Source organism: Diaphorina citri, unplaced genomic scaffold (genome assembly GCF_000475195.1).
Source record: "Diaphorina citri unplaced genomic scaffold, Diaci psyllid genome assembly version 1.1 scaffold1162, whole genome shotgun sequence".
Taxonomy (NCBI): domain Eukaryota; kingdom Metazoa; phylum Arthropoda; class Insecta; order Hemiptera; family Psyllidae; genus Diaphorina; species Diaphorina citri.
The window spans coordinates 83584-95872 of NW_007378591.1; the positions used below are offsets into that span (position 1 = coordinate 83584).

The 12289-nt window shown below is 37.3% G+C and overlaps 1 protein-coding gene across 1 annotated transcript in view; it reads right to left on the reverse strand.

The window, feature by feature from the left end:
• LOC103514528 (cell growth regulator with RING finger domain protein 1-like) overlaps positions 1–11671 on the reverse strand; it is a 30000-nt gene extending 18329 nt beyond the window's left edge. Inside the window, exons 1-3 of the mRNA XM_026827475.1 lie at positions 11595–11671; positions 11089–11226; positions 2415–2556 (exon numbers count right to left, since the gene is read on the reverse strand). Of these exons, the coding sequence (XP_026683276.1) occupies positions 2415–2556; positions 11089–11226; positions 11595–11671 (357 nt within the window). The remainder of the gene's footprint in view (positions 1–2414; positions 2557–11088; positions 11227–11594) is intronic.
• Between the last annotated feature and the right edge of the window lie 618 nt (positions 11672–12289).

Sequence of the window (12289 nt, forward strand, 5' to 3'; positions counted from 1 at the left end):
AGGTTCACCCAACTCTTAGGGCTGTTTGCCCCTACACCTAAGCCTCAGAGTGGGCTTTTTGTGTGCATTAAAAATTAACCTAACATGCTCATAAATGAGATAAAATACTAGTATACATTAGGGTACGGGATTCGTGCATGTAATGATGCATGGCCCTGAAAATAGTATGCAAATCGTCAAAAATCAAGTTCAAGGCCCTAAAATCAACGTAGATTTGTATAAGGTTCACCCAACTCTTAGGGCTGTTTGCAGTGTTTGCCCCTACACCTAAGCCTCAGAGTGGGCTTTTTGTGTGCATTAAAAATCAACCTAACATGCTCCTAGATGAGATAAAATACCAGTACACATTAGGGTACGGGATTCGTGCATGTAATGATGCATGGCCCTGAAAATAGTATGCAAATCGTCACATAGGCTACCACGTGAGTTTTCAGTTAGGTTTCAATTTATTAGCCTAGTCAACAACTGATGGCATCCCATTAAATTCTCGCGTTTGTCTTTTCCTCCATGGAGTTTTCAGTTAGGTTTCAATTTATTAGCCTAGTCAACAACTGATGGCATCCCATTAAATTCTCGCGTTTGTCTTTTCCTCCATGTTTCAATTGATGAACCCATAAAAATGCCCAGCATAACATCCAATCATTTAATGTAGGTAATAATGATATTATTGTGCGTGTAGGAAAATTATGCTGATTTTTACGATGTACTTATGATGATTAGTCTTAATCATAAGTATCATGAGTAATCATAAGTCATAAGCTCAAACTTGAGGTATAGCTAATAGATCAAGAACACTTCCTTCTTGATTGATACCCGGATACTTGTGATAAGTATAGATGTGTGTAGGCCCTAATCCATGGACCTATCATGAGTAATCATAAGTCATAAGCTCAAACTTGAGGTATAGGTAGCTAATAGATCAAGAACACTTCCTTCTTGATTGATACCCGGATACTTGTGATAAGTATAGATGTGTGTAGGCCCTAATCCATGGACATACAGGGAGTGGTTCTATTTAACCATGTTCTTGCCCGTTCACACTCTGCGACTTTTTATGACCAATAAAAAGCTGCTAAAAAGTCGACTTTTTATTAGCAAGAATTAGAAGTCGATGGTTTATTTTCTGTTTCGGGGGATGCAAGGGTAATTTTTGTCAGAAAGCAAAACTTGTGTTAAATGCCTTGTATCTATAGAGTTTTACACAAATGGATGAGAATTTCGGGGGGCACCCTATAAATATTAGTATGCCAACAGCATCACACAGGTCGTGGTATAATAATTCAGTATACCTCCTTCTTATTTAAATACCCATGCTAATTATGCTAGTTAAAGACATAAATATTAAAATAATCACGCAGGTGTGTCAGACATGAGTAAGGTTTTGCCTTCGTGGTGAAATAGTCGCTCGGTAAGCCAGAAGGCGCGAGTTCGAATCTAAGTCGATTAATGCTAGAGATTCGGCAAGACCATTGGATAGATGGTGGAAAAGTCTTTGGTTTCATATAGGGACATGAACTACCCATTGAAAGTTGATTATGTTCAAGTTGAGCCTTGAATATATGAAGAGCTCTTTATTCATAGGACAAAATTCCAATACCTCAGCTGGGTTTGAACCCACGCCCATCTGTATATCAGACGAGCGTTTGCATCGAATTGTGTTGCAGGTTTTCTGTCTGCATACCACTTGTCATTCATGACATGTTTAGTGAGGCAGATCGAATCAAGAAAAGTGATAAAGCATCATCAAAAGGGTAAAAAACATATACTGCATCTAGTTTTAGTGCATATTTTAACAAGAATGAAGAATATGCAGTCTACACACATTCATTTGTATTCTTTCATTATGTTCATTTTTTTCTTCTTTTTGTCCTTATTTTACAAACAGGTTGGACAACTTTTATTAGAGAATTTTCCACTTAAAAATTATCTCGAAAAAAGAAAAAAAGAAAAATTCTAGCATACATAGACAAATATGTATTTGCAAGAACGAGAAGATAAGGGATGATAGGTAATAAAATATCTTGGATATGAAGCAGGAAAAATTGCATGAGTGAAGTCGTATATCGTCCCGTGATTATATCAAATTCGGGCAGGTAATCCTTCAGATAACGCAAAAACCAAATTGGGCAAGAATTACCGGCTACTTGTAGATACTTCAAGAACTTTACTTAGACATGTTCAACAGATAAACATTCAACAGATAAACATCTTGGTAAAGATTTTGTAACGATCTATGTCAGGTCAAAGGGAACTAGCCTTTCTGAAAACGAACATGATCCGTTCAGGATAAAATCCGCCCCGGGCGGAAATCGAATCCGCGGCCAATCAGATAGTTTATCTAATCCGAGAATTAAACTTAACCGAGTTTAAACTCAGCTTGTGGCCCCAGCCACAAGATATACAGAGGTACTTACCGGTTCATTGGGATGCAGATTACAGGGATCGCGTCGAGTCAGAAGAATGACCAAGGGATAACACAATCGGGGTGGTCGGCCCAGTTCTAAATTATTCTCGGGTATGCTCAACATGATGGTCTTCTCATTGTGACAGGTTTCTCTGAGAAAATGGAGTGGGTTAAGGAAAACGTCTTGAAAAGAATAAGAAAAAAAATAGTAATATAAAGTATAAAATGGAGGGAACAGTAACATGTAACAAAGGTGGTCTTATCGTCCCGAATTCGAAGAGAGAATGAAGACAAGATAAGAAATCAGGCGTTCCGAGAACGATTTTTTTCCTTTTTTCTTCTAAGAGGTTTGATAGAAGGAACTGTAACTGCTCAGATTGTCCCGAAAGCGAAGAGAGGATGACAGGATAGGAGAAAGCCAGCCGTTCCAAAAGCGAACCTCCGCATATTTGCCGTGAGTTTTGTGCTGCAGCTTCAAGGCCCTAAAATCAACGTAGATTCGTACAAGGTTCACCCGACTCTTGGGGCTGTTTGCCCCTACACCTAAGCCTCAGAGTGGGCTTTTTGTGTGCATTAAAAATTAACCTAACATGCTCGTAAATGAGATAAAATACTAGTATACATTAGGGTACGGGATTCGTGCATGTAATGATGCATGGCCCTGAAAATAGTATGCAAATCGTCACTAAGGGCTGAAAAAATGTTGGTGAACTCCAACCCAAATCTGTCGAATTTCCAACACAATTTTATAAAATTCTTTCAGAGTACATACAAACGTGCATTTCATTAGTCCAGATCCTAATAAACGTGTTTTGGTGGCGGAAGGGCGTGGGTTCAATACGAGCCAAGCTGTAAATTTCCATCATATATTTGGAATTTAGTCCACAAGGGATAGTATTAAGCCTAATTTATTATTATTATTATTATACTCGATACTCACATCTTGGAAAAAAGTTTTTTTCGAGCGACTTAATATTAAAAAAAAAAAAAAAAAACACACACACACCGAGGGCGTGGGTTCAATACGAGCCAAGCTGTAAACTTCCATCATTTATTTGGAATTTAGTCCACAAGGGATAGTATTAATCCTAATTTATTATTATTATACTCGATACTCACATCTTGGAAAAAAGTTTTTTTTGAGCGACTTCATATAAAAAAAACACACACACACACACACCGGGCTGATAAAAATAATAATTGGTGTCTGATCATGTTTAATTAAATACCTAATGTCCCAATAAAAATTTTCACTACCAGCTCAGCCAAAGGATTGGCACAGCCTTGGCACAACTAAATTTCGCCTCTTCAATTTTTGTCTTCGTGATGCTCGCAGATTTTTTTTTTTTTTTTGATCAACGTGCCGAGAACAAATTATGATTTTGACCATGCCAAGATTATCAAATAGCTCAGGGGGCTTCGGGCTGTCAAATTGAGATTCGATGATTTATAATGGGCAATAAATAATAATGAACATAGGATCCATGTATACAGGGTCACTAAATTTTGTTCCTATATCTGACGAAGCTCATTACTGCCCGCACTATTATTTCTCAAGAAAACCCTTTCTACAGGTATCCATGTTTTTTTTTTTTTTTTTTTTTTTTTTTTTTTTTTATCGTATTTAATTAATTATATTCCTGTAGCTGTAGATACATAATATTGATGTACATCTACATATATTTCAACTATCTTAATATTGATGTAATAAAACCTAGGTAAAAAGGTATAGAATGTTATGGTTATACATAGTGAACAGTCTTGGTACTATTTAATCCAAAGATCAAGGAGAGGAGATCAGTACAACATTTCTAGAAGCGACACTTTTCCCCGTGTGATTTGCTGGCGATTGCAACAGAAATTTTCTTAAGTCCTCAAAACACTTGAAAAATGGGAGGTAGTTATAAATAGTTAACAGTCTTGGTACTATTTAATCCAAAGATCAAGGAGAGGAGATCAGTACAATATTTCTAGAAGCGACACTTTTCCCCGTGTGATTTGCTGGCGATTGCAACAGAAATTTTCTCAAGTCCTCAAAACACTTGAAAAATGGGTTAATATTTTTCAGCAAACACTTCCATAATTATTATAAATTCACTAGGAAAAGAATATTTACTAGTAGGTAGGTATTACTTGATAACTGAAAATGGGTTCAACTTCTAAAGTACTTCAAAAAGATTGGACCTGAAAACTGAAATTTCTCAAAATCTCGGTCCATATTGAAGAAAAATAGGTTAATATTTTTCAGCAAACACTTCCATAATTATTATTATAAATTCACTAGGAAAAGAATATTTACTAGTAGGTAGGTATTACTTGAACACATAACTGAAAATGGGTTCAACTTCTAAAGTACTTCAAAAAGATTGGACCTGAAAACTGAAATTTCTCAAAATCTCGGTCCATATTGAAGAGATACGTAATTAGACAGACCCATCCTACATGAGATTCTCTTTTCATGAAACTAGTTAGTTAAGTTGATTTGGAATCTGGTACATAACCGCGATTAAAACAAATATGTAGTACAAAATATACTGGTCTACTTGTGTACTCATAATTACCACAGATAACCACAACTATCGAAAAATTTCCATTAGAAGACACCAACATGATTATCTAAGCACTCTAATTAGAAGACACCAACAATCAAGTTTTTACAACTTAATCTACGAGTAAATCAGAAGGAAAATTGCCAATAAAAATTAAATAAATATTTCAATTTAATGTTTGCCAATATTTTATTTTCGATATTTTTTTATATATTATTTATATTTTAACTTTTTTTTTACTAGGTAGGTATTTTGGTAAAAGAAAAGCTCTTCCTTCACCTGTAATGAAATTCTGATTTTCATGTTTTCCGCGTTACCGATAAGCACTACCGCCTAAAAATTCAAGGGGCGTATTTGATTTCGGAGATTCTCTTTTCATGAAACTATAGTTAGTTAAGTTGATTTGGAATCTGGTACATAACCGCGATTAAAACAAATATGTAGTACAAAATATACTGGTCTACTTGTACTCATAATTACCACAGATAACCACAACTATCGAAAAATTTCCATTAGAAGACACTCTAATTAGAAGACACCAACAATCAAGTTTTTTCAACTTAATCTACGAGTAAATGAGGAGGAAAATTGCCAATAAAAATTAAATAAATATTTCAATTAAATGTTTGCCAACATTTTATTTTCTATATTTTTTTAATATTATTTATATCTTAACTTTTTTTTTACTAGGTAGGTATTTTGGTAAAAGAAAAGCTCTTCCGGTGGTACTATTTTGAATGCTTTCATAACAGAAACGGTAGTGCCTCTTTGAATTGTCAAGCTCAATTTATGAATAAAATAACACTTGATTCTTCTATCTACAAATAGATAATAAAATAAATAATACATGCTACCGTAGATATTAGCTATCACTATATTAACAAACCATCACCTGTAATGAAATTCTGATTTTCATGTTTTCCGCGTTACCGATAAGCACTACCGCCTAAAAATTCAAGGGGCGTATTTGATTTCGAGACTGAACCATGATAATTTCCTCCTAATATACCAGTATATGCTCATTTATGATTTATAATTTTATATTATATAGTAGAATTTTATATTAGGATTAGGTAGGCATCATAATGAAATAAGATCACACGATATGGTAGAGCGACATCCATGGAAATTTTCAATGATCTTTTTCTTCCTCCTAGCCTTTTCCTACTTAAATAGGGTCGGCGTTTCTAGAGTCCTTTTCAGGCAGCCCTATTGTGTACCTCATGCCCTGTTGATTTTTTTCTCACTCAAGGTGGGCCAGGGCCAGGCAGCCCAAGATATGGTACAAAGCAAAAATTTGACGCCGTAGATGTATGTATAACGAAGACCGATCACACGGTAAGGAAGAGAAAATTGCCAGATTATATGTCACTCCGCCATTCCGTGTGATCCTACCTTTAAGATCTGACTCTGAGTAATCCACTGAAAAGAGTTGACCATTTTTTTAAAACTCACTCATGACTCACTCTTTATTCCACTCTCCCCGATTATTGCCTGAACAAGTATCACTGACCCGGATGCTTTAGTATTCCCACGGCTACACAGTGATGATCTAATTAATATTTTTTAATGGAAAAGCGTAACCTACACCCTGAGTTACAGTCTACATTATAGGATATAGGCACATGGTGAATTACATCAATACTCCTACATATGAGAACGACTGGTTTAAATACGATACACGATTTCTCAGACAATAAGAGATAAAATACTTGATTGAAGACTCGGTAACTTTGAGGATAAGAGGTAACATGTGAAATCCTACATATGAGAACGACTGGTTTGAATACGATACACGATTTCTCAGACAATAAGAGATAAAATACTTGATTGAAGACTCGGTAACTTTGAGGATAAGAGGTAACATGTGAAACCAGACCCTCCGAGATGAATAGTGAAATATGATATCTCCAGAACATTTTGCCGGTTTATGTATGAATTTGGAGTGATTTAATCTTTTGTAGTCACACGTGGCGTGTGTATGGATGACTATGGTTGCGGTCTTGCAGATGGGCTACCGACAAGGGCCATAACCCAAAACGCTAACTTAGGCCGGTCATTCACTATCAGGTATCAGGTAGACCTGACAGGCGAACCTGTTCAGCCTTACCTGTCATGTCTACCTGCATAACCCACAACGCTAACTTAGGCCGGTCATTCACTATCAGGTATCAGGTAGACCTGACAGGCGAACCTGTTCAGCCTTACCTGTCATGTCTACCTGAAAAATATTATTTAGATCATCACTGTGTAGCCGTGGGAATACTAAAGCATCCGGGTCAGTGATACTTGTTCAGGCAATAATCGGAGAGAGTGGAATAAAGAGTGAGTCATGAGTGAGTTTTAAAAAAATGGGCAACTCTTTTCAGTGGATTACTCAGAGTCAGATCTTAAAGGACCTATATCGTATAATGTAGACTGTAACTCAGGGTGTAGGTTACGCTTTTCCATTAAAAAATATTAATTAGATCATCACTAATTCACTGTGTAGCCGTGGGAATACTAAAGCATCCGGGTCAGTGATACTTGTTCAGGCAATAATCGGGGAGAGTGGAATAAAGAGTGAGTCATGAGTGAGTTTTAAAAAAATGGTCAACTCTTTTCAGTGGATTACTCAGAGTCAGATCTTAAAGGTAGGATCACACGGAATGGCGGAGTGACATATAATCTGGCAATTTTCTGAAAATATTAATTAGATCATCACTGTGTAGCCGTGGGAATACTAAAGCATCCGGGTCAGTGATACTTGTTCAGGCAATAATCGGGGAGAAGACCTACTGACAAGAGACAAGAAAGCTCTAAACACAATACTTCTCAAAAGAGAAACAATAGAAGGATTATCTAACTTTCATCACAGGGTGACCTTCTTCGGGAAACAGAAGCTGCTTAGTCAGAGGCGATAGAACGTTGAATGAACCAGTTCCCAATGGATCACTGAAGTTACCCAACATTGCGCGTGGTAGGCATCCAGATGACCATCTGGACAATCACATGCTGCTGGCTTTTCACAGCCTCACTATGGTTGGGTGAGGTTAATGTAAGTAGGCGGGCAGCTTGTCGTCTTAGGGTAAATTCTTCGTCACTAAAAGCCTTGGCAGTTACCAGTTCCCAATGGATCATTGAAGTTAACCAACATTGCGCGTGGTAGGCATCCAGATGACCATCTGGGCAATCACATGCCACATGCTGCTGGCTTTTCACAGCCTCACTATGGTTGGGTGAGGTTAGTGTAAGTAGGCGGGCAGCTTGTCGTCTTAGGGTAAATTCTTCGTCACTAAAAGCCTTGGCAGTTATACAGTGACGTTAAACCCTATCAAACAAAAGATAAGCGGCTTAATAGACATGAAGAGATAGACAAGGATTTGAATGAAAAAAAAACTTGATGTTTTGTGAGATATGATATATGATCGAGATGGCTTAAAAATCATCCAGACAGTTCTATCTATAGGAGAATACGCAATAAACTTGATGTTTTGTGAGATATGATATATGATCGAGATGGCTTAAAAATCATCCAGACAGTTCTATCTATGGGAGAATACGCAATACAGTTTGTTTTTCTGATCCAACGTAGAAGATAAAATGTAAAATAGGTTTCTACGCATGAAAAATAAACGGCATTAGGCGACATCGGACAATTAACATACAAATCGATGATTGTTATTTAACATACTACATTACTACATATGATTAGAATCTTTAGAATTGTACATTGATATCAAAATGTTTAATCTATTTTCCGACCATCATGTAGTTCAATTACTAATGTCACTAATTACCGTTCATTACTGTTAAATCAAACAATCATCATGAGTAATCAAACGAGAAACACACTAATAGAATTATTGCTGTTGTACGCGGTAGCTAACCCAGGATTAATAAAAAAGGAAACATATCTAATACCTACCTACTTACATTGTGTTTAATCTATTTTCCGACCATCATGTAGTTCAATTACTAATGTCACTAATTACCGTTCATTACTGTTCAATCAAACAATCATCATGAGAAATCAAACGAGAAATACACTAATAGAATTATTGCTGTTGTACGCGGTAGCTAACCCAGGATTAATAAAAAAGGAAACATATCTAATACCTAACTACTTACATTTAATAACTTCATCTAAAGGGCTAATATACTCATCAACAACGACGTCATCACGCAGCAGCTCATAATTTTCTTCCTTCCTTCCTCTCAGAACTTGATACTGTTTCAGCGACTCTTCTATTGCCAATAATAACAATGAAAGCTTCTTGTACAAATCTTCGCCCTCCTTTGGGATCAGGGTATTCAGATCATCTTCTTGGACAGCCGTCTTCAGCTCATCCCTTCTTGTCTCGTAAACCTTCAATCTGTTACTTACATTAGAGTAAAACGGACTTTAGAACAGACGAATATCGACAGAAATATACTACCTAGTAGATCAGTGAATGGTAAGAACTCCTGTTAACAACAGAGGTCTTACCTACCAGAAATTGAAAAGAAAAGGACAGGGCACGAGAAAGCCAGCCGTTCTGAGAGCGAACCTTATCTGTATATGAAGTTCGGTCAGGGCGGGAATATAACCCACAACCTAGTGCTTACAAGACAGGCGTGCTACCTTCCAAGACAACTAGGCTGACTTATAAGAACTTACATACATAACCGAAATCGTTCCGCTTGGTCTGCCGATCGATGTTAGACAGGCGCGCTACCTTCCAAGACAACTAGGCTGTCTTATAAGAACTTACATACATAACCGAAATCGTTCCGCTTGGTCTGCCGATCGATGTATGAAACCCCTCCACCATATTTTATTTCTATATCTCTTGTAAGAACTTACTCGGAAAAAATCAGAAGCTAAGGACGGACGTGTAATAATAAACAATGATCGTGATAATGGAGCTCATCTTCTCTTGAAAACAATTGATAAAACCGGATTGGCAATTGGCAACCAAACAATATTTTGCCTGGAGCTATTCGGAACCAAGGTGGGATGATACGCTTCGGATAATTCAAATTGGACTCGTCCACCAAGAAAATCATTCGTAAATCATAACCAAAGAATAATAACAGTGCTAATTTATACTGCTTGCATAGGACTGAAAAGTCCCTTTACTCCAGCAATAGGCTACTTCTGTGGTCAAATTCTCTAAATATATTGAGGATAAAATTCCATACCTCGGCTGGGATTGAACCCACACCCACGTGTTTACCAGGCGAGCGTCTTGACCACTACACCACCGAGGCAGGATAAGAACGGAACAGTTGGTTCTCAAAAGGTCGAGTTGGCGGGGCGATTTCAAATTATCGCGTACACACGCAACGATCTACCAAAAGACCAGGTTGGTAGTCCAAGTTGTGAGACATGTAGCAAGTGAATCGGTACACTATCGTCACTACACCGCTTCGGAAATAAACATAACTAAATATAGTACATTTTTCACTATCTCGAATGTAATTAAGTGATCATTCACGTATTAAGTCGTCAATAGCAAACAATTATCATGGGTTTCCCCCGCTTACATGATAGCAAAGTTCTCATCACTTCTCAATTTCTCGCAATTTATTGACGAGTTGATGATAGCCATAAATATCATCAGTCGATTGCAATCTCGGCATATCAAGGATCATAAATAATCATAATATATATAAAAAAATCTGGTGTGAACATCACACGACTTTCCTTATCCTATTGAATGATGCTTATTTGAGTGTTCTTTTACCCTAACTTTTACAATATCTCTAACCGTTTTGTCGCTATAGCTGAAAACCGCCAAAAAACGGTCGAAATCGCCAAAAGCGGTCAAAATACCGCCAAGCGCAGCAACCATCTCAACCAAACATTTTGTGTTACATCCTTGTCACATTTGTGAACTACATACCAAATTTCAAGTCTCTAGCTTATACCGTTCCCGAGATATTTTTAAATTACACCAAAAACCGCCAAAAAGCGGTAAAATGCCGCCAACCGTTGCACCGGTCTTAACCAAAAGTTTCGTGTGCATCCTTGTCCTTTTGTAACACCTAGTGTTTGTTGAAATGGGTATCGGCGTTAGTATGTAGTACACATAGAATATTTCATTAGTACCATTATTTGCTTCACCTACTGATTTCACTAAGACAAAAACTTACCCCCAAATGTCAGTTTACGCCGATAGCCAAGTAGGCACTTCTGGTACTTTCAAGATCTTCAGCATCAATCGAGTTGATGGCAACTTGAAGATTTTGAGTCGAAATGGACAAACCAGTTTGCCCAAGACAGAATAACTTAGTAGTCTCAGTACATACCTGCGAAACAAAAGAAAAAACGCGAGTTAAGAAAACAGAATAGTAAACACGAGTTGATAAACATCCGATAGCCAAGTAGGCACTTCTGGTACTTTCAAGATCTTCAGCATCAATCAAGTTGATGGCAACTTGAAGATTTTGAGTCGAAATGGACAAACCAGTTTGCCCAAGACACCATAGTCTTAGTAGTCTCAGTACATACCTGCAAAACAAAAGAAAAAACGCGAGTTAAGAAAACAGAATAGTAAACACGAGTTGATAAACACACGTGCAAAATTGCAAATATCAAAAAAGGTGAGAGTGAGTTTGCCCTAGAACTGATTTCAATCAGTCCAACTCCAATGTGGATCGGACTATAAGTTATCTACCCCCTGCTGGTTTTGGCTACTTTGTCCAAACAGTGCTGGGTTTCAGGGGCCAAATTTTCAAAATGGCCTCCAAACATCAGTGAAATATTTGTAGAATTTGAAACTCTTTGTTTCCAGATAATAATCGAGCCTGTAATGCGGAGGCGGAGCACCCCCTTTAACAATAACATTTTTGTAGCTACGTAAAATTTAGTCTGTATTGCAGGGGCCTAGCACGACTTTTATACTGACCACAGATATTCTAAACCCGCCCCTGTAACCACCATGACAGTCCCCCCTCCCTTCAGCAAACTTGAATTCAATTATCTATCCCAGGTTGACCTTCAAAAGAAGCAAATTGAAAGACTAACTGCAAAGAACGTGCAAAGAACAGACCACATTTGAGCAAATTTACCTCTTTTTTCTCCTAATAGGATTATGCAATGTTCTGTTGTGTAGGTTAGGTACCTACCTAAAAACTGGTATCCTCACAAAACCTAAACTTTATCTTCAGATGAGGCTTCAAATTCTTCATTTCTAGATATTGTGGTATAACGGAGAGATTCTAGTTTAGCAATCATTTTAAATATTGAAATTGTTCCCACAAAAAAAAAACTTAACTATGTCAGCTCCCATGGCGTAGTGGTCACTGCGCTCGCCTTGCACGCGGGAGACCCGGGTTCGATTCCCGGCGGGGTCAAGAAATTTGTATCATG